Source organism: Microtus oregoni, unplaced genomic scaffold, assembly GCF_018167655.1.
Source record: "Microtus oregoni isolate MIOR12 unplaced genomic scaffold, Mior012 000009F_ref0000495, whole genome shotgun sequence".
NCBI lineage: Eukaryota > Metazoa > Chordata > Mammalia > Rodentia > Cricetidae > Microtus > Microtus oregoni.
The window spans coordinates 18,360,235-18,381,159 of record NW_024543068.1 but is presented as its reverse complement, the minus strand read 5'-3'; the positions used below and the strand labels follow the sequence as shown (position 1 = coordinate 18,381,159).

The window sequence follows — 20,925 nt, the reverse complement described above, 5'->3', positions numbered from 1 at the left end:
CCACTTTAAGGAAAAGCCACATGATCCTGGGAGGCTGATGATCCCACAGAGTCTGTCTTCTTGGGAAACTAGTTCACCGGAGACAGCCCATTAGCTTCGATGCTAATTGATTTATAAATATGCCTTTACTGTCCTCTCTTGCTTAAGGTTGTGCTGTTTTAAGGACTAGGTTCTAAAAACTTCTATTCAACATCTATTAATATACTATACATTTTGCCAAAGATTTAGATCCCACAGGTAACGAGGATTTACACCTATGCATTACAGAAGGGAGAACAAGAGCAGCACAAGATGTCTGGTAACTTAACCCAGCTGCAAATTCTCACCTTCTGTGCAGAGGAGGGTCTGTGGTTATTAGTGTCCTATACCATAGGGTTCATTCCTCAGCCAGGCTTTCTTCTTCTTCTTCTTCTTCTTCTTCTTCTTCTTCTTCTTCTTCTTCTTCTTCTTCTTCTTCTCCTTCTCCTTCTCCTCCTCCTCCTCCTCCTCCTCCTCCTCCTCCTCCTCCTCCTCCTCTTCCTCCTCTTCTTCTTAAGACAGGGTTTCTCTGTGTAGCCCTAGCTGTCCTAGTATCTGCTCTGTAGCTCAGGCTGACCTCGAACTCACTGAGATCTGCCTGCCTCTGCCTCCCGAGTGCTGGGATTAAAGGTGTGTGCCACCACCGCCTGGCTCAGGCTTCGTTCTTTAATACACTTTATTTGCCGAGTAAACTATCTAGTTTGTGCTCTGAGTTGACCAGCATTTGAACATCAATACATCCCCTTTCCCTTAAAATACTACTCTTCCTCTTTCTGGCTCACATCTTAGGTCAAGGTACAGGTATGGGAATCATAGTAACTTCTTTGGTAGGATTTTCCCCCTTCTTTATAGGTCTGTGCAGTGATGTCAAATATATAGATCTATGACTTCCTTCTGGAAGAGGAGGAAGTCTGGGGTTAGGCAGGGTGAAACACGGGGTTTCCAGTGGCTCAGCAGAAGGGCACCAGTGGGGAGTGTCTTTTGCAATGGATATGTGTTTAGAGCATAGCCTAAAAAGGAAACTGTTACCCTGTGGGGTACCCTCCTGTAACCCCAACTTTTGGGGAGAGGAGACAAGAGGATCACCTTTGGTTTGAGGCAATCCTTGTATGCAGAGTGAGGTCCTGTCTCAAAAAATGGAAAATATGGTGTAGTGGTGCATGCTTGGAAGCCTAGCACTTGGGAGGTGGAGGCAGGGTGATGAAGAGTTCAAGGCCAGAACTGGGGAGACAGCTCAGTGAGGAAGAAGAAAAAAAATAGCTGGGTGGTAGCGGTGCATGCCTTTAATCCCAGCACTCGGGAGGCAGAGGCAGGCGGATCTCTGTGAGTTCGAGGCCAGCCTGGTCTACAAGAGCTAGTTCCAGGACAGGCTCCAAAACTACAAAGAAACCCTGTCTTGAACCCACCCTCCCCCCCAAAAAAGGAAAAAGAAACACACATACACACATAAAACAAAACCCTAAACAAGCAAAAGCACTGCCCTGTTGCATATAAGCCTAACGATCTGTGTTTGGGTCTCTATCTGTAACTAACTGCCCTCTGTAACCCCAGAGGCCCCATCAGAAACAGGAAGTAGAGACAGGAGAGCCTCCAGGAGCTTGACCGCTAGCTACTCCAATTTATGGAGCTGCCAAGAGCTCCTCCCTCAAACTCAAAGCCTGCCCTCTAGCCCTCACACATGCTCCATGGCGCGTGTGCCCCTGTACATACACATACAAAAGTGCACATTCACGCACATGAGACACACATGAAATCACTTAAAAACATTTTTTTATAAAGGAATTCAAAGTCAGCCCTGGAGACATACCAAGATAGAGTCAGCCTAAGTTACATAAGATTTGTCTCAAAACAACAAAGCAAAACAAATGCCTTGCTCAACGGCTTGTGATGACCCCCTTGTGTTTTCTATGATGTATGAGAGACTGTTAATATTCCATTACATCCTTTATTTTTCACCGTTTAAATTTAAATTCGTGTTCTAGAAACACACTAGACCTTGTGAGCTCCGGTCCCTACCCTAACTGCTGAACTGAGCTTGGTGACGTCCCAGCACTAAGATCAAAGGGAGGACCACAGGGAAACCCGCGGGACAGTTAGGAGAAAGGATGAATATGGGAGGTTATAAAAGGATGAGAAGAGGCAGATGATGAAGGAAGACAGATTCAGGACTTCCTCCTGGCATCCACTAGTTCTGTTACTCCCCAGAACCTCTGTAAACCAAGCTTCTGGGCCACACCCAACCAGCATACGCTTCCTTCTTCCTCCTGTGTAGAAAGTGACTGAAAACAGCATTTCCCTGGTCGGCTGTGAGACGGGCTAGGACTAGAAATAAAAGGCCAGCTTAACTCTGTCCCCAGACTTGTGTCTGCTTCTTTAATACTTGGGCAACTGCCAGACCACAGGAACATAGTGTATAATAGGAGCCCAGTAATGCTGTTGCGGTCATAGTTTAATTGCTTTGAAGAGATAATAGGGGATCCACAAAATATTAGAGGCATGTGAGTCCCCTCTGACCTAAAATTGATTCCTAACTCCCCCGGGTCCCTGCTACCATATTTCTATCCAGTACTGCATCCAATTGGAGACAGGACTTGAATGGCTGGCACTAAACCTGAGGGATGGGGCCACATTTGTTCTTGGACTTGGAGGCTGTGGCTTTATTGAGTTGGTTTGTCAACTTCCCTGAATCTCAGCTTTCTCCTTACTCATGAGATCAATACTTTTTAAACATTTTAGTAGCTCTTATTAGAAAAATGATTCATGCTTCTTGTAAAATGTTTATATAATATAGAAAAGAACAAAACATAAACCAAAAGAATATTATATTGAATTTTTGGGTTTTTTTTTTCCAGATAGGGTTTCTCTTTGCAGCTTTGGCTGTTCTGGAACTCCCAGTGTTGACCAACCTGGCCTCAAACTCAGAGATTCACCTGTCTCTGCTTCCATGGACTGTAACCCTTTGAAACTGTAAGCACAATTAAATACTTTCTTTTCTAAGTTGTCTTGGCTCATGATGTTATATCACTGCAATAGAAAAGTAACTAAACACATGATTTATGAGAATTAGCCAATGGATCTAGCTCAAGAAAGGGCACAAAGACCACACAATGACATGTCAGTAAAAGCAGGGGTTTGGGATAAAGACCCTAGAAGAGGAAATTGTCATCTTCCTCTTATAGAATCTCTGGTCTTAGATACATTCCTACACATGTACGCTACCGTTTGATGGGCATGAGTAGCAAACACATCTAGGTAAACTTATTTTCAAGATTGCAGTGAGGCAGGAGGGGAATGGGAGAAGGGGAGGAAGTATAAAGTTTTGAATGGAAAAATAAAAAAAAAAGATTGCAGTGGGCTATTCCAACACTGAAACCTTTGCTTCCCCAACGAATCACAATCTTCACAGAAGCGTCTTTTGTTCTGGAGACCCCTGGGTCCATGAAAGCATGAACTCTTGCATCCAGGAAGCCTGTGCTCTGATGATCAGAACACCCCAGAAGTCACCTGAGCATTTCCCCTGTGGAACATGGTGCAGTGAGGAGGACTTGAAAGAAGCAGCTGACTTGGGACACCCCAAAAACAGTGCCATCTAGGAAACCGCCTATTCTGGTCCTCCTACAATCTCCTTCTGGAGATGTGGGATCTGTCTGCCATCTCCCTTATGCTACCTGATGGCTGGGCTGCCTCAAAAGGGAAGCAGCTGTATTTCTCTTCTAGACCTGAACTAAGAAATTCAGAGCCTAGGCATCTAGAAATTCCGTGACTAATTTTTGAAAAATTTTAAAGATTTGTTTTCAATGTTGTGCATGTGTATATCTTAGGGTTTTTATTGCTGTGAAGAGACACCATGACCACAGCAACTCTTATAAGAAAAACATTTAATTGAGGTGCCTTGCTTACAGTTTCAGAGATTCAGTCCATTATCATCATGACGGGAACATGAAGGCATGCAGGCAGATGGTAGTTGACAGACCTACATCTTGCAGGTAGCAGGAAGTTGACTGGGTTACTGGGCTGTATCCTGAGCGTAGAAAACCTCAAAACCCGCCCCCATGGTGACACAATTCCTCCAACAAGATCACACCCACTCCGACAAAGTCACACCTCTTAATAGTGCCACTCCCTTAGAGAACATGGGGGCCAATTACGTTCAAACTACCACAGTGTGTTTGTCTGTGTGTGAGTATGTGCATGTGTGTGCAGATGTCTATTTAGAATAGAGGCATCAGATCCTGCTGGAGCCGAAGTCTCAGGTGGTTGTGAGCCACCTAGTGTGGGTGCTGGGAACTGAACTTGGTTCCTCAGCATGAGCAGTCTGAACTCAAACAACTGAACCATCTTTCCATCCCCAAATTTCCTTTTTAAAAAAAAATGCATTGTCTGTGCCCTTCCCAGAAATGCCAACGCTTGTATCTGCCTGAGCAAAGCCTCCAGTGAGGTGTGAAGCTGAGTGGGCTCATCCCAGCTCTGCGTTCCATGACTCTCTTGCTAGCAGAGTGAAGGTGGCCCTTAAGCCTCGCAGCTGACCAGAGCGGTGCTTTCCATCTTCCCCAGATGCACCCTATTCTCCCCCTAGCATCCAGTGTCGGAGTTTGATCCCCATGCCAAGCAAGTGCCCTACCATTGAACTACATTCCTAGCCTTGTCCTCAGTGTTTTAAGATCACCCCGTTTTCCTGTCTGCGCCCCTGAGGTTGTATAAAACTGAATAGGAGGAACTGGGTCTTCCCAAGAATTAGTGCTGTGGGCTGCCGGTTCAATTCCCAGGGCTGCAGAAAAGCAAAGGAGAGGAATAGGGACACGATAGAGAGTTTAAAGTCTTCATCTTGGCTTAGGGATGTGGCTTGGTTGGTAAAGGGCCTCTCCAGAGTGCACGAAGCCCTGGATTCAATCCCTAGGACCACATAACCTGGGGAAGCACTCAAAAGTTCAAAGTCATTTGAGCCCAACCTGGGCTACATGAGATCCCTTCTCAAAAAACAAAATATCTCCATTTTAAGCATAGCTTGAAGCTCCGCTGTCGTCTATGTTTGAAGATGATCAAGGTACGCGGTGGTCAAGTTGAAAGGAGACTGAACTGGCCCTTGGTGTGTCTGGAGTCAGAATACTAGAGCTCTGGGACCTTTGGGAACTCAAAATGGGCCATCGTGGCCACTAGATGGCACTGGGAGATAGCTTCCCGTTTCTCTCTGAGTCACGCCCAGAAGAGGAAGGACAGGTTAGATCACAGCAGAGTGTCCAGGAAGGCACGAGGCTGGAGAGAGAATGTGACAGCTTAAGTCGTGACCTGATGAAGGAGATAGCTACCCTGTTGACTTCTAACTAAACCAGTGTGACTAGACCTATCAATCGCCGAGGTAGGCCCCGAGAGTGACTAAAGGCATGTTCTTTGGAATAGTCAGAAGGGCTTGAGTCCTGGTTTGGCTGCATATCTCTGCCTTAGTTCAACTTACTCATACAGTGGAGATAAAAACAGCTTCAGGCACAGCGAGCTGTGAGAACTAACATGAGTCCTTAGGATGTTTTCTTCCTGATGCTCTTACTCAAATGCCTTCCACGACACGTAGCAGATACCTGGAGGGACATGTTCACCCCTCCGTGAGTGTTGACATTAAATACGTGTTTCTCAAGAAGAAAATCAGAGCGAGTCTCCCTTGTTCTCAGTGCCCTGGAATGGCTAGCTGTGTCCAAGGCATGTTTAGTGACATTGCTTTTATTCCCATCTGGCAATTCTTGAGCTAGTAAGCAGTGTGCTGCTCCGTGTTCCTCCCAGATCCTGGCCTTCCTGAAGTGTCCATCTCAATAGGATAGAAGCCAGAAAAACCTTGCGTTGGTTTCACAGGTGAATAGAGGCACGGGGACTTGGAGCCCCCTCAGATCACAGCAAGAACTGGTACACACATCCCTGGGTGTTATGTAGGTCCCCACCCCAGGCCATAAGACTCTTCCTGTTGGAGAAAATGGGGGCTCAGAGGAGGGTTGACCAGAGAGCATGGTGAGGTCCTGCAAGTCCAGCGGTCTGGGACTGGGCTGTGCTCCACACTCTCCTCCTGGCCCAGAATGCACGTGCAGCAAACATGACTTGAACATATGAAATCAGAATCCTAGCTCACCAGACCTCTTGCATTGTTATTTCAACCCCAGATGATCTTGTGGAGGCTGAAGTGGAGTCAAGATGGTGAAGCAGTGATGAGAGAGAGAGAGAGAGAGAGAGAGAGAGAGATGACTTCTTCAGCTTGTGTCTGTCATCACCTAAACAGATAACAGCGGTCAGCATCTGGGGAGCATTTTTTAAGTGCCAAGAACTAAGCTAAGTGCTAGAGTAGCAATTTGGATTCTGGGAGTGGGATTCCAGAGATTACATATTGTCGTCTGAAAACTAAAACTTGATGTTGCCATATATTTACCACGGAAAAGGAGCCAAAGGCCATGGCTAGCCCTGGATATTGACTTGAGTTTTCTTGGCTTCTTAGAACCCTAGGGTCTCTCTCTATGAGGGCTTCCCTGATGGAGAACCTGACACCCACTTAGAACTGGTCCCTGCCCATCTCTGCCCTCCCGGAACTGATATGAGCAGTCATTGTTTCCATCATTGGGGGACGCTGATAGAGCAACAAGGTTACATTAAACAGTGAGGCCAGCTCTACAAAGATCTAGAACCGGCTAGATTTCCCTGGTTCTCATTTTCTAAGCTTTACAGCCCCAAACTCAGCTTCCCTCCTCCCTTTTTCTCCTGGTCTCAATCCACTGAGCGGCCGCCCCCTGCCTGGCTCCTTCTTGTCCACAGCTGCACTCGACAGATCATTTTCCATTGACATAATGTTGTAATTATATCTGTTCTACCCTGTGTTTCCCTCTGGAGCTGCTATTCTCTGGGGCCATCGCAGAAATGTCAGAATGTGATGTATGGCTTACTAGTCAATACAGATACCAGACAGGTCCTCAGAAAGAGAAAACACAGCACCCTACCCAGCCCCAGGCTGCTGACTCAAAAGGTCAGGGTTGGGACCTGGAATCTATGGTTTTAATCAGTGCTCTTGGGATGTCATAACATGAGGCCTGATTGGGAATCAGGGTCTTCCTTGTCCAGATTCTCTTTCTATCCCATTCTTTCTAGTTACCCTCAGTCATCACCCTAGTCCTTTCTGCCTTTCTTCCTTCGCGTTTGCTTCTCGTTCACTAACAGTTCGGACATGCTTATCATACGCCAGACTCTAGGGCAGGCCTTTGATCTCCACCTTTTAAATATCATGTTAGGAAGTATGTGATTCCTGTTCTACAGAGGAAAAGCCCTGCCTTCCCCACCCTCTGCCTGGCTCCACAGATCATGTGTAGCTAGATATGTGGTCACTGAGTCAGGTCCATCCTGTGTACCCCTCTGGGAATAGCCAAGAGTCTAGGGTAGGCTTACAGAGCTCTAAAGTCTATGCCCAGAGTTCACCTGGGTGACATGTGTCCTCTGAGCATAACACTTAGGAAATAGCAAGTACTTAAGATGTACGCATTGGCGAGAAGCTGAATAGATGGGAGAAAAGGGAATACTGGAAGTTAGGAAACCTTTTGCGCATCTGCCTTCAACATTTATTCATCCCCTGCGACTCTCCACCCCTCTCCTCCAGGCCTTCTCTCTGACACTTCTCTGCATGCCCAATCACTGCCCTTCCAGCCCACCTTTGGACAGTGACCCCAAACTTCTCGGGCTCAACCCATAACGACCCTAGCTGCTCTCAGCAGCAAACGGCCTCTTGACTTCCCTAAGGGCGACCATGCTCTACCTCTGGCTATCCCTACTTTCCCAATCCTAGAAGTCTGGGTTCCTCTCCCCTTTCTCCTCTGCTTGCCGCTCTCTATTTTTCTTCTAAAAGAAGCAGGCAGAGGGAAGTTACTTTGATTTGTGGAGGTTTTAGTAATTCTAGAGTTCTCCTGCTTCTCTACCCAGGAGAGACAGGAGCTGCAGTCCTGTTCTTTAGGAGAAGATTGTGTGTCTTGACCATCCTTCTACCCTCCTACCCCAGACTCATCTGACCTCCAGAAAATATCGCTCAAAGATCGAACAACAAAAGCTACCACATATAGGTTACCTGCTAAATGTCAGGTATCATATTATCTCATTCAATTCTTTCAGATTCACTTTTAATTTTATTTAGGTACGTGTGTTTGTGTGTATGCATGTGTATGCCATGTGTATGGGTGCCCAAGGAGGTCGGAAAAGGGTGTTGATTCCCACAAGCAGGAGTTACAGGCAGTTGTGAGCCACCAGAGAATGTGGGTGATGGGAACTGAACTCGGGGCATCTAGAGGGACTGCAAGCACTCCTAACCTCAGAGCCATCTCTCCAGCCCTTCAATTCTTTCTAAAAAAAAAAAAAAATTATTTCTAACAACACTTTGCAAAAAAAGAATTAACACAGAAAAATCCAGCAAAGTCACATGACCACCAAAGTGACAAAGAAGGAACTTGAACTGATGTCTCCCCTTCTTTATGGCAGTGCTGTCCAGGAAACCAAGCCCAGACTGAGATACTATTACATTGACTCCGACGGATTTAGTCAACATTCCAGCCTCTGCCTTGTAGTGTGTGTACACAAAAAGACTCCTCTACCCCCAGAAGTGGGGTTAGCATCTGAAGTGGTCTAATCACAAATCTGCACTCCAGAGCTTGGTTACATAAGCACTTCACAGGCCATCAAAATCTATGCCCAAGGCCTTAATGTACTTGAGCGATACTAGAAATAATCTTTCCTTGGTGAAATAAGTGGTTTTCACAACACAGAACCAGCCAGGAAGATTATCTGGGCCCTGCTGCCCTTGAATGAATCAGAGTAGGCCAACAGCCAGCCTGCCTTGAAGTAGGGTAGGTGACTGTTTTGCTTGCTGATACACACACATTTGGCTAATTTGGTCTCTGCCATTTTTAATATCTCAGCTGTAGGGATGTATAACAGGACCAGTGGCCTCAGCTCATGTTCCATTGCTGCTAATTCCAGAACTCCCCTACCACCAAGGGGCCAAACAGGTACAGACTGGATTTCATCCTCACCTTCCCAGAGTGCCCTCAGGGATCATTGAAGCCAAGGCGACAGTCTTCCAAGCACTCAGCTCTGTCCTTCAGTGTCAGGTCACCTGTAACAAGAAGCTAACAATCGAAAGTTTGTTCGTCATTACAAATATAAGTGCATTAAGATATCACACTTTGTGTCAACACATGGGAATGTCAGGAGCCAAAGAGCAAGCTGGATGTGGTGGCACATGTTTTTAGTCCTAGCATTCTGGAAGCAGAGGCCAGCAGACCTCCATGAGTTCAAGGCCAGGCTGGTTTACAGGGTGAGTTCCAGACCAGCCAGTGCTGTGTAGTGTGATCCTGTCTCAAAAGAGAGAAAGAGTTAGAGAATGGGGAGAGGTGAAAAGGAGGGCTGCTTAGTTAGTGTTAAAAGTAGATTGTAGCCGGGCGGTGGTGACGCACGCCTTTAATCCCAGCACTCGGGAGGCAGAGGTAGGCGGATCTCTGTGAGTTTGAGGCCAGCCTGGTCTACAAGAGCTAGTTCCAGGACAGGAACCAAAAGCTACGGAAACCCTGTCTCAAAAAAAAAAAAAAAGTAGATTGTAAATACAAATACATATACATGGATATAGAGAAATGCATATGAACACATGAATATGCATGTGTGTGAATGAATATGTATATATAATATAATATAATTGTAGTGACAATCGTTTTAAGGCAGGGGTGATCTGCCAGACAAAGACCTAATGGGACAAAGACCTCGTTTCCATTGTTAGCCCCTGTATTTGAAATTCACAAACCCAGAGGTCCTGCCTATAAAGCTTCTTGCACCCACTCAGTTTAACTGCTTTCCTTAGTGCCTGAGCTTTCAAATTTGTGCATGAGACAGCCTGAGGAGGTTTGCGCAGCGGGCAATTCCCCAATTCCCCAGAGGCTCTACTCCCACCCCCAGATTCAGATTTAAACCTGGGGTGGGGCCAGGGACTTTTTTGGTGGGGGTTTGGAGTGACGATTCCAGCACCCACTTGGAGAAACAGGCCCTGGTGGTGTTTTGTTTCTGTTCGGTCTATGGAACTGGGACAGCCAGCTCTGTGTCTTTTCTGTTTTGGTGCTGGGGATCGAACAAGAATCTCCTTCATGAGTTATGCCCAGCCAAAAGAAGTAGTATTCCAAAGCAGAGCCTTCTAGCTCTTTTGCTAGGATCCTTCATGTGCATCAAGTGTCCCATTCCCTCTGGATATGTGATTATTATGACGTGAGTTAGGTATTGCAACAAGGGCTTTTTGCCTTTCTGACTTCCTGGCCATCGCCTTTAAAATAAGTAATACATACACAAGCAAGCAAGTTCTTCTGTGAGTTTCAGTGACACACTTCGTTCTCCACCAAACTACAAACAGCGGTGCAGACTACTCCCCAGAACCAGGCGGTACTTTCATACAGGTGGCTGGAAGCTCGCCGGGCCCTCCTTCCGGGGAAGGGTCCAGTCTCGGGAGCATCCCGCGAGGGTCCCAGCTGTCCGGGGGTCGCAGCGCGCAGCCCCGCCGGCGGCCCCGGCCGCGCCCCGCGGTGGGAGGCTGCGGCTGCTGAGGTCATTTCCTGTGCCTGGCCGCGAGCTGCCCGCCGAGCGCGGTGCGGACACAGCGGGCGCGGCGCTGCAGCCGGCGCCGGGGCGGGCTTTGTGCGGAGCTCCCGGGACCTTCCAGGCTCCGACCTCGGGCCGCCACGCCCACTGCGACCCCTGCTGCCCGGGAGCGGAGACCCGGCGGCCTCCGGGGACTGGGCTGGAGCCGCTGCAGGGCAGAGGCGCGCGTGGCGGCCGGGGGGCGCGGCGGGACTCCCGGCAGCTCACTCAGGTGAGCGGCCCCAGGGACCGGGGCGGGCCGGGAGGGCCGGCGGTGTGCAGCCCGCAGAGGGCGTTCGGCCGGGCGGACTGGGCTGGCTCCTCGCGGCGGGGAGGGCGACTCCGGAGCAGGTGCCTGCCTGCCTACCTGAGAGCCGCGGGACAGGCACAAGCAACCCGGGCTCCTGGACACCCGGACTGCGAGGCAGAGGCGAGCCTTCCCGCGGTAGGTCCTGCCATTTGGGACTGGCTTGAGCCAGTTGCTCCTGGGAAGGGGCCCCGGGACGGGACGTACGTGCAGGCTTCCTTCCACCTCGGTGCTTGCTGCTCTCAACCCTTCCGCTCCCTTCAGCACCTCGTCCTAAGTGTTTCTCATGTGGTTTCTGGGTGTCTCTCCTAAGGAGTCTTAGGCGTCAGGCTGGACTCCTAGTGACAAGTTGGCCAAGCAGAAAAGAGCCCAAGTTGGGTGCTGAGTGACATCAGGGGCTTTGTGTCCTAGCAGATTTAGGAATACGTCTCCCCGGAGGGTGGCAGAGGCAGCGGAGACCCTCCTGTGGAAACGGAATGGTCTCCCTGTGGCTCCTTCAGCTTCTGCTGTGAATCCACCTCAGAAAACTTACTGACTCTGACCAAATCTAGGTTCCAGGAGAACGCTCGGAAGATCGTTATTTGAGTCCCCTCACCTCCCCGCATGGAATAGCTATCAGTTCCTCAGACTTTCTAGACTACCATCTGTGTCGGACACTGTGTGGTGCCAGCTGTCGTCACTCAGCTCATCCGTCTGCTCACCTTCCACTGTACAGGAGGAAGCTAGGACTCGGAAAAATTGTGTCTTGCCCAAGGTTATAGTGAAAGACTATAAAGGTCACATAGAGACGAGACTCAAACTTTCAGAGTTTAGATTCCAAGTGTGAGATTGTCTGTTGCCCTCCCCTGGCTGCCTGAGGGGACCTACTCAGAGCTGGGCTGTGATACTGTCACCTTTTTGGTCCCTAATTAAGGGAAACGAGCAGTCAGCCTTCTGGTTGAAACAGTCACCAGCAACAGGAGAGAAGTGTGTTCCTCTCATCCCACTCTCTGCGGTGTATTTTTTCCTTTCCTCTCTTCTTTCTTTTTATTTCTCTGTGTCACACAGGTCCTCTTGCCTCAGCCTTTCTAGTGCTGACATTACAGCAACTTGCCCCTCTTTATTCTCCTCCTCCCCACAAGGCTGTGCATCTGTATTGAAATCTGTGCTCCTCAGAGTGGAGAATGCTTTATGCATGTTGCCGTTGAGGGCTGTAAGGTGTGCAGGGATCCCCTGCCTCACTGCAGGCTGTTGTTGCTGAGCCACCATCCTGCCTCCTTTGGATGACCAATAAGCTGTCTAACCCTGTCTTGCCCTCTCCCAATTGCCAGTTTCAAACTGATACTGTAGCCTGGCATGGGGGCCCATCCCTGTGATCTTAGTAAGCTGAAGCCTTCTTCAGGGAAAGGAAGTGGGATCACTGAATCTACTATGTAGCAAGTCCCAGGTCAGCCTAGGCTACATAATAAGACCCTGAGAGAAAAGCAAAAGCTGAAGTCTGCGTTGGAGAACAGGCACTTAACTGTTGGCTGGAGGATGAGTTAGGGGAGCCACAAGGGAGAGCACTTTACAATGTATATTACTTAATCCTATGAGCCCCATCTCTAGGACTGCCCTTCATATATATATATATATATATATATATATATACTGATACAGATAAAGTGAGTTATATTCATTGAATATTCATTGTAGTAATGTTTGTGTTTATTTTAGCAAAAGGTTGGAAAGAACTCAAATATCCATCAACAAGGGATTCTTAAATAAGATCAGGTAACGGCCTCGCAATAGGATGCATTAAGGTTCTTGAAAAGCCTTGGGGTTAGGGAACACAGTAAGGATGTGTGCTGGGAGGAAGAGCTCTGAGTTCTTCCCTTAAGTACAGTGGAGAGAATCAGACAGCAGTTAAGAGGACTTGCTGCTCTTCAGGGGATTTGTGTTTGGTTCTCAGCACCTACATCCATGGTAATTTCAACTCCATTCCATCTAACGCCCTCTTCTGGCTTCTGTGAACACCAGCACTCACATATGCATACACACACACACTATATGTATACACGCTATGATTGTGTGTTTGTGGGGGGGCATGTATATGTATGCCTGTACTCTGGGTAGCTCTAGAAAAAAAAGAATTACTGCAGAAATACAGGGCTGGGAAGGAATATAAGCCTTGCACCTTATATTCCCTTTTTTAATACTGAAAAATAAAACGACAATATAAATTGTTAAAAAATTACCACGTGGGGACGGCAGTGAGCATATTCATGAACTGCATATCCTCATATGCCCCGTGAACTGCTGGTTTGCTTTATGTTTGTTGGCAGCAACATCAGCTGTCAGTTATTGGGCGCTTACGTACTCAGCAGGGGTCAGACTAAGGTAGTACTCTTAAATCCCACCCCTTCCTCCCTTCTTTTCCTCTATGTCAGGTACAGAACCCAAGCCCTCACACATAAGTACACACAGCCCTAGAATCGCTGCCCCACCACGGCCTCGCCATGCTAGTCTGGGCTATCCTAGAACTTGTGTCCTCCTGCCTCTAGTTCTCAAGTACCAGGATTACAGGACACCACGCCCAGGTGGAAATACCTTTGTTTGTTTGAGACAAAGTCTCCATAGCATAGGCTGTCCTGGAATCTGAGGCTATTTCCCTGTCTCAGCCTCCTTGCTTGGATCACAGGTCTGAACTACCCGGCCTAGCTTGCAATTGTTGTTTTGATGGTCAAAAAGCTAGTTAAGTGTTGACAGCTTCATAGTTCTCAACCGATATCACTGTTCTCATTTTCAAATATTGCTGTCAGTTTCAAAGTGGAATGGAGGATCAGAGAAGTTAAGCGGATGGATGATTCAGTGTCTGAGGCCCAGGCGGTTTGGCCTCAGCTTGGGATCTTCAGCGCTATGCTGTTTCTCCTTTTGGTACTTAGCTTCTCAAGGGCTTAGGCATGTTCCCCGTTTCCTTTACCTCCTCCAACACTGTCTGAAGGGCGATGCTCTCACCCAGGAGAGCTGGAGAGATTGCTGCTGGTTGGCTCAGAGGGCAGTGCTGAGATCAGAGGGATCCCCATGTCTGCTCACCATCTTCTCCCAGATGCATCAGAACGAGGCACGGAGGCCTTCCTTTCCCACAGCTGGCCTTTAAAGGAGCAGCACTCGCATTACATAATAGTCCATCCTTAGACATGGATGTCACATTGTATGTGTGTGGGGGGGGGTGGTTCTCATACCCTCACAATCTGGAAAAGAGAGGCTAATCATCTTTTTCTCTCTTTATCTTCCTTCCTTTTTTTTCTTGGCTATTCTTTACTAATGATCCCCCTGCCTCAGCCTCCAGAGTGCTGGAAATACACATGTGCACCCCTGTGCCTGGCTTTCTTTACCTTCAGGTAGTGCTATTGGAAGCATTGCTTTCCTGGGTCTGCAGTGACCAGACTTGAAAGCTTGCATGACAGAAGATCCTTACCAGTGTTACTGCTTCAATGTTGCACATAGGAATTACCAAAGTTGGTTGAATTGAGTTAAATCTCAACATTTTGTGTATTTCTGCCTAAATCCTCAAGTTTACCCCAGAGATCTCAGGGCAAGTTTGTGTTTTCTCTGTTACAGTCCAAAGTCACCAAACCCTTCTTGTGTCTTTTTCCCACAATCTCTTCTACCCTCAGCCCTTGCCTCTAGCATGCCCCTGTGGGCCTCTAGGACTGGGATTGCCAAGCTTCAGGACGGCAGGTAGGGCCCTGGTAATCATCTGGTCCATCTGTGGTGCGCTCAGCCTTCTGGGCTCCACCAAAGGTAAAAGAACAGGTTTTAGAAGAATGGCCATGGGGGTGATGAAGTTGTTGCTGTGTGAGGCACATGAGAATGTATTAGGCTAGTCTCCTTCTTGTTTCTGTTTATCCTTGAACATCTTTTTGGGTGGTGCCAGTGCGAGGACACTTAGCAGGTCAAGTTCGGTTTATTAGCACCTTCCCATAACATTTCTTGTTTTATAGCTGTTGGTCCTACCACCTGCTTTAGCCCTAAGAGCCCCGGGCCTTTGACTTGGCAGTAGATACCTTATTCTAGATCTGATTCCAAACCTTTAAATCCCCTCACATGCCATGGCAAGCCTAGCACGAGCCCTAGCCTTCTAAGGACTTGTCAGCATCCCTTAGGCAGGGAGGAGGAGTAACCAGATCACTTGTTGGTCTAGATCTATGAAGTCCTGAAGCAGAATAGAGAAAGCTCTCTTGGAGTCTAAGTGTAATCTCTGATATCAGGGCCAGGGGAACTAGAAACAGTTCACTTCCAAGATTCTAGAGGACAGATAATCCAGCATTTTCCAGTCCCCACAGAATCTCTGGGGCAGTTGGGACGATCAAAAGAAGGACTTAAGTATTTAAATCAAACTCTATTCACCAAATTTCCTGTATCCTGCCTCCCACCGCTGGGTTCTTCTGGGTGTTTTAGTTCTTAGCTTGAACTAGAGTGCAAGACTCCTCAAGTCCTAGTCTCAGATCGGCCACCTTTCCTGTTTGTAGGATGAAAAACAGAATCTCCCCAAAGGACAAGGAGCTTCCACCGTAAAGCCTCCCAGCCTCTCCCAGCCCTCCTAGGCTCTGTTTGTCTTCACAGCAGCGATCTTAGCTCAGATAAGGTCATGTTTTGTTTTTGTCGTTTGTCTTCCTGCTTGTTCCAGTTGGTCCCAGTCTTTTGAAGTGGGAATGGCTGGGAGGTCACAAAGTCCCTATTGTCTAGGATGACACTTCTGGGCTTAGGTCATGTGTCCAGTGTTCAGAGGATCCCAGAGCCCAAAGAATCAGGCCCTAGACCTATCAGTGGTGTGATTGTTCAGCCCTTCTCCCGAGGTCTGCTCACATGACCAGTGTCTGAGCCTGTGGAGGTTTGTAGCGGCAGAATATCTGAGTCTTAAATGCCTTGGAAAATCTGGGCTATAGGTTTACCTTTGTATTAAGGCTTTTGAAAGATATTCGAAAGCATTTTCCTTGTTCTTAATAATTTATCTTACTCTTTGTAGGATCAGAAATAGAATGCCCGCCATCCCCACCCCTGCCCCACCACTGTCCCACTCAGACCGGGTGCCTTAAGTATGCTAGACAAGCAGGTGTATTACTGTATTGTTATTGCTAGTGACCTGTACCACCAGCCTCTTTCCTTATTTTATTATTATTATTATTTATGGTAGATGGGATTTGGAAACAACCCCAGCAGTCCCAGTGCTGACCAGCTATGGCACTGTGTGTTGAAGTTACTCAGACTCTGTTCCAGGTGACCTTCTGTGTGTGGTCAGTAGTGGCTTCCTGCAGTTTTTAGGTTGACCCGAGGGTTAAAGAAACTGCAAGTGCCTGCCGCACAATAAGGACCCCAGGAGTGACAGCTATTTGTGAAGCTTAGAGGGAGAGGGGCCTAGTGCAGGCAGAGGCAGGCAGATCTCTGTGAGTTCCAGCTCAGCCAGGGCTACACAGAGAAACTGTGTCTCCAAAACAAAGCAAACAGACAAACACAAAACATAATGGGAGAAACCGGTTAATCCAAGCCAAGTGTGAAGGGAGAAACCGCATTGGTGATCAGCCACGCGGGCGGCTCATTATTGCTCTCGGGTAGCGCTGCTATCTGGTGACAGCACAGAAAGTGACTGGGTTTTCAGAGGCCACACAGCTCCTGAAGACTAGCAAAGAGGATTTCAAAACACAACACATTTTATTTTTTTTTATTATTATTATTATTTTTTTTTTTTTGTTTTTTTTCGAGACAGGGTTTCTCTGTGGTTTTGGAGCCTGTCCTGCCTGGAACTAGCTCTTGTAGACCAGGCTGGTCTTGAACTCACAGAGATCCGCCTGCCTCTGCCTCCCGAGTGCTGGGATTAAAGGCGTGCGCCATCACCGCCCGGCCACAACACATTTTATTAAAGAAATTTCCAAGCATAAGTAGAAAGACCAGTATAACAAACTTCCACAGGCTTACTATTCAGTGTGACAAACTTCCACAGGCTTACTATTCAGCTTCCCAAACCATCAGCAGTCAGGGCTTGGGTGGGCGGGCACTTAGCACGCATGAGTCCCTAGGTTCAAGTCCACGGCAACAAACACAGACATACACACACTTGTTACTATTTTTTAAATAATTTAAGAAATACTTTGAAATTATAATTGTATCATTTCCGTCTTCTCTTTATTCTCTCCAAACTCTCCCACGTATCCTCACATAATCCTTTTCAAATTTACGGCCTCGTTGTTTTTACGTGCATTTGTGGGCTTGTGATCCTTGTTCGTGCCACAGTTGCCACTGTTTTCTTTAACTTCTATGTGTATGGGTGTTTTGCCTGCATGTGTGTCTGTACCACATGCATGTCCACCACCCTGCTCACTCTGTCGACCTGGTGTTGCGGGTGGCAGTTTCTCAGGGTTTGGCCAGGCCTTGTTTCTGCATGCTGCTGAGAGTACCAATGGTGGCGTGGAGAAGACAAGTCCTGATGCTTATCACGCCTTCCTGCTGCCCCCGGCCTCTGCCCCCAGGCTCAGGCACACTCACGCCTGCTTCTTTTCTCATCCTAGACCCAGTTCTTATGGTCTAAACTACAGGTTGGAGGCATCTGGGTAAATTCCCCTGGCTGGGGTTGTGAAAGGCAGCTATCACCAGAGGCTGGAACAAGACATCTAGAAGTCTGGCTTGCGTCATACGAGACTAGAAGGGGTTGGGAGAACGAGAGTTTGGTCTCAGTCAGGGTGAACTGATGACATTTGGTAAGATCTCAGCTAAACAGCAAAGTGTCAAGGAAACCCAAAGCTTATTTCCAGTCTGCCCTCAGCTCACCTAACAGACACAGAGATCGAGAGTCAGGACGAAGGTGGGAGCCAGAGCTCTGTCTCCAGTTGGCTGTGCGACCTTGGAGGAATCTGTTTTTCACTGTAAGGTTTACCTAAACACCAAGCCCCCCCCCCCCCGACCCCTATACTCAGCCCCTTTCCCTGCACCTATTTATCCACATGGCAGTGGAAAACTTCAAGGCAGGGACTTCTGCTTTCTCGTCTGCAGAGCCTAGGATGGTATCCGACAGCATGGCAGTTGAGTAGACAATTAAGTGAAAAACAAGAGAGCCCTAGGTTTCCCCTCTTGCCCCAGTTGGAAGAGCTCTCGTCAAGAAAGCGGGTGGCAGCAATGCTGGCGAGGTTGCGGGGCAAGAGGGACCATTAGCCACCGCTAATAGGAATGTAAATATGAACTAATGGAATGTAGAAATCACAGCAGGAGTTCACGGACCTCCGCCCCTCACTGAGGAGCTAGGGACAGTTTTCTTTGAGGGTGTGGCCCCTGGTAGGGACACCATGCTCCCGTGGATGGCTGCACACCCGGAAGTATATGAGCACCGTGAATTACAGTCAGGTCATATGTTAAAGTGTAATAAACATTAAAAATAGAACTTCCAGATAACCCAGCCACACTACTCCTGGGCACATTCCCAGGAGACTTCATGTCCTACCACAGAGACACTTGCTCATCCGTGTTCCTCATTGTACTGTTTCTAATACCAAGGAAATGGGACCAGCCTGAATGTTGAGTGGACAGTGAAAATGGGGCTCATGCCAAGTGGAGTTTTGCTCAGCTATAAATAAAAATGTGATTATGCAATTTGTAGAAACATTGATAGATCTGGATATTACTATATTAAGTAAGGTGACCTTGACCTAGACTCAGAAAGGCTTCTATCTTCCGCGTGGATCTTAGCTTTCAGCGTCTGTCTGTGTGAGTAGGTTTTGAGCACCCGTGGGTAGAGGCTGTTACTGTAGAGTGCTGTCATCCAAGTTTAAGGGCCACTTTTCATTCCATCAGCTGTGACTGTTTGCAGGTGACCCCCCAGGATGGGGCTGCTGACTGTTGACACTCCCCCACGAAGGAGGGCTGGGGAGGGTCCTCGCCCCACTCCCCTGAGATTCCTGAAGGTCTCCTCTCACCTCCTGGACAGTTGTATGTAATTATGTCCTCATCTCACACGCCTTGTGGTGCTAGCGTATGTAGACAGGAATGGAAATTGGACTGAGGAGAAGCCTCTGTGCAGCTATGGGGACGTTGTCACCCATGCTGGGGGTACGATTACTTTGTGGTGGCCCACATTCCTGTAAGCGCCCTTTACTCCTGTTCTGGGTAAGCCTGATAAATTCCCTGGTTTCCCAAGTTGGCCTTTGGGGCAATTATCTTCGGTTTGTTGTTGGTGCCCTCGAAGGAGGGAGTTGGCGTTTGTTTACGTCTCCCCAGGGAAGGAGTTCCAGCAACTGTTGTGAAACTAGACCGGGAACAAGAAAGGAAGAAAGGTGTTGAGGAAGGGAGGGGCAATAGTGTGCAGGTGACGTGAATGGGAAGAAGGTGCCTGGGATTCCAAGTGGGGGCTGTGGGTTGGAGAAGGGGAATCGACAAAAACCATTTCTATTTGAAAATGCCACAGTAAAACCTAATGTTCTGTATGATAATTAAGAGGATTTAAAGCCCAAGAGAAACTCTTCCTAAGATGAGATGAACTACATTAAAACTGCCACAAAAAGAGAAGGAAACCAGGTTCTTCTGAAGGTGTCTCAGGTTTGTTCGGACGTGGTTACGCCTCCTGGTCCTGCGGCTGGACACCCTGGGCTGAGAGAAGAGGAATCCACCTCTTTTCCACACCCTGCTTTCTCTGCCCTTCCCCCTTCCCTCTCATTCCTCCTCCTCACTCTCCACCTCCCCTTTCTCAGTGTGCTCCCGGGAATACCTGGACTCCAGCAATGGCAGAAGTCAAGATGGAGGTGGCCAGCATCGACTGGCAGAAGCGCTGCCTTTCCCTGGAGACTCAGCTGTTCCGATTCCGCCTGCAGGCCAGCAAGATAAGGGAGCTGCTGGCTGACAAGGTGAGTCCCCTGGGGAGCAGGAAGTTCCCTCACACTAGGGCTGGGGCCAGTAGCCAATGTCAGGTTCAGAGTTGAGAGGGCAAGTTGGGAAAAGTGAACTCCCATTAAGACTTTGCCATGTTTTTTATGGAAAATGAAAAGTAGGTCTTTTTGGTTTTGGTTTTGTTTTATTCACTAAGCTTTCATCCGACATTTCTCCTGACTCGGCCACCCCAAGTACCACACACTAAAGGATGGGATGATACAGTCAAGCTGGGTATGGTGGTGCGGCACAATCTAAATACCAGCACTCAGGAGGCAGAAGCAGGCAGGGCTCTGTGCGTTCAAGGCCACTCCTGGAATTTGAGGCCCACCTGGGCGACATAGTGAGACCCTGTCAGAAACAAACTATTAAAATTTTTTAAAAATGATACAACCATCCTGGTCCTCTGTCACTTTGATCCCTCCTGGCTCTCCATCTTCACCGTTACTTCTTTTACTATTACTCCTATGGCTAACAATTTCATTCTCTTTGTGGGCTGAATGATTTTTTTTTAGGAGCACAGTAAAAATCTCCACCCTCCTTGTCCATCCCCTATAAGCCAATGAGCCTCAGTAAAATGACCGATTTTCTAGGGACAACAGATAAGCTTTGGAGTCAGCCCTGCCTGACTCTCCACCTGTCTGGCTCTGTGAACTTCCACCTCTTGGTCATTTTGAGACTGGTATCTAATGGCTTACGGGAGGGTGGGGGCGCTAAGTAATGAGAACAGGTGTTATCTTTATATGCTCAGGTTGGTTGGTCTGTACAACTCACCTCTTTGGTCACATTTCTCTGGGAAGATACCGTTCAAGTGGCTAACTCTCATTTAGGGAGTGGAAACTTGCAGTTACAATGTATTTGTGCAGGAACACAACGGGTGAGTGAGTCACCCCTTCTCCTGGCGCTTCTGATTACAGTATCAGTGTGCGTAGCTAACGCTTTCTTAGTACAAAGGTAAAGCTCAGCTCACCCTTTTAGGTAAGGTCCAAACCTTGGTTAGTAAAGCTGGGAAGAATGGAACCCATGACCTGGCCATCTGGCAGTCCTGAACCCTGAAGTGTGGGAAGGCCAGTCAGTGGTGTCACTTTCGGCATTCCCGTGGGTGA

General features: G+C 48.0%; 1 protein-coding gene across 2 annotated transcripts in view; it reads left to right on the top strand.

The window, feature by feature from the left end:
* The first annotated feature begins 10,617 nt into the window (after positions 1 to 10,617).
* Plekhh1 (pleckstrin homology, MyTH4 and FERM domain containing H1) overlaps positions 10,618 to 20,925 on the top strand; it is a 47,034-nt gene continuing 36,726 nt past the window's right edge. The window contains exons 1-2 of one of the 2 annotated variants that reach the window (XM_041658156.1): positions 10,618 to 10,873; positions 19,645 to 19,797. In XM_041658156.1, coding sequence (XP_041514090.1) covers positions 19,675 to 19,797 — 123 coding nt within the window. In that variant the 5' untranslated portion in view covers positions 10,618 to 10,873; positions 19,645 to 19,674. Of the gene's footprint in view, positions 10,874 to 10,902; positions 11,087 to 19,644; positions 19,798 to 20,925 lie in introns of those variants that run through there. The other variant, XM_041658157.1, reaches the window with a different exon arrangement.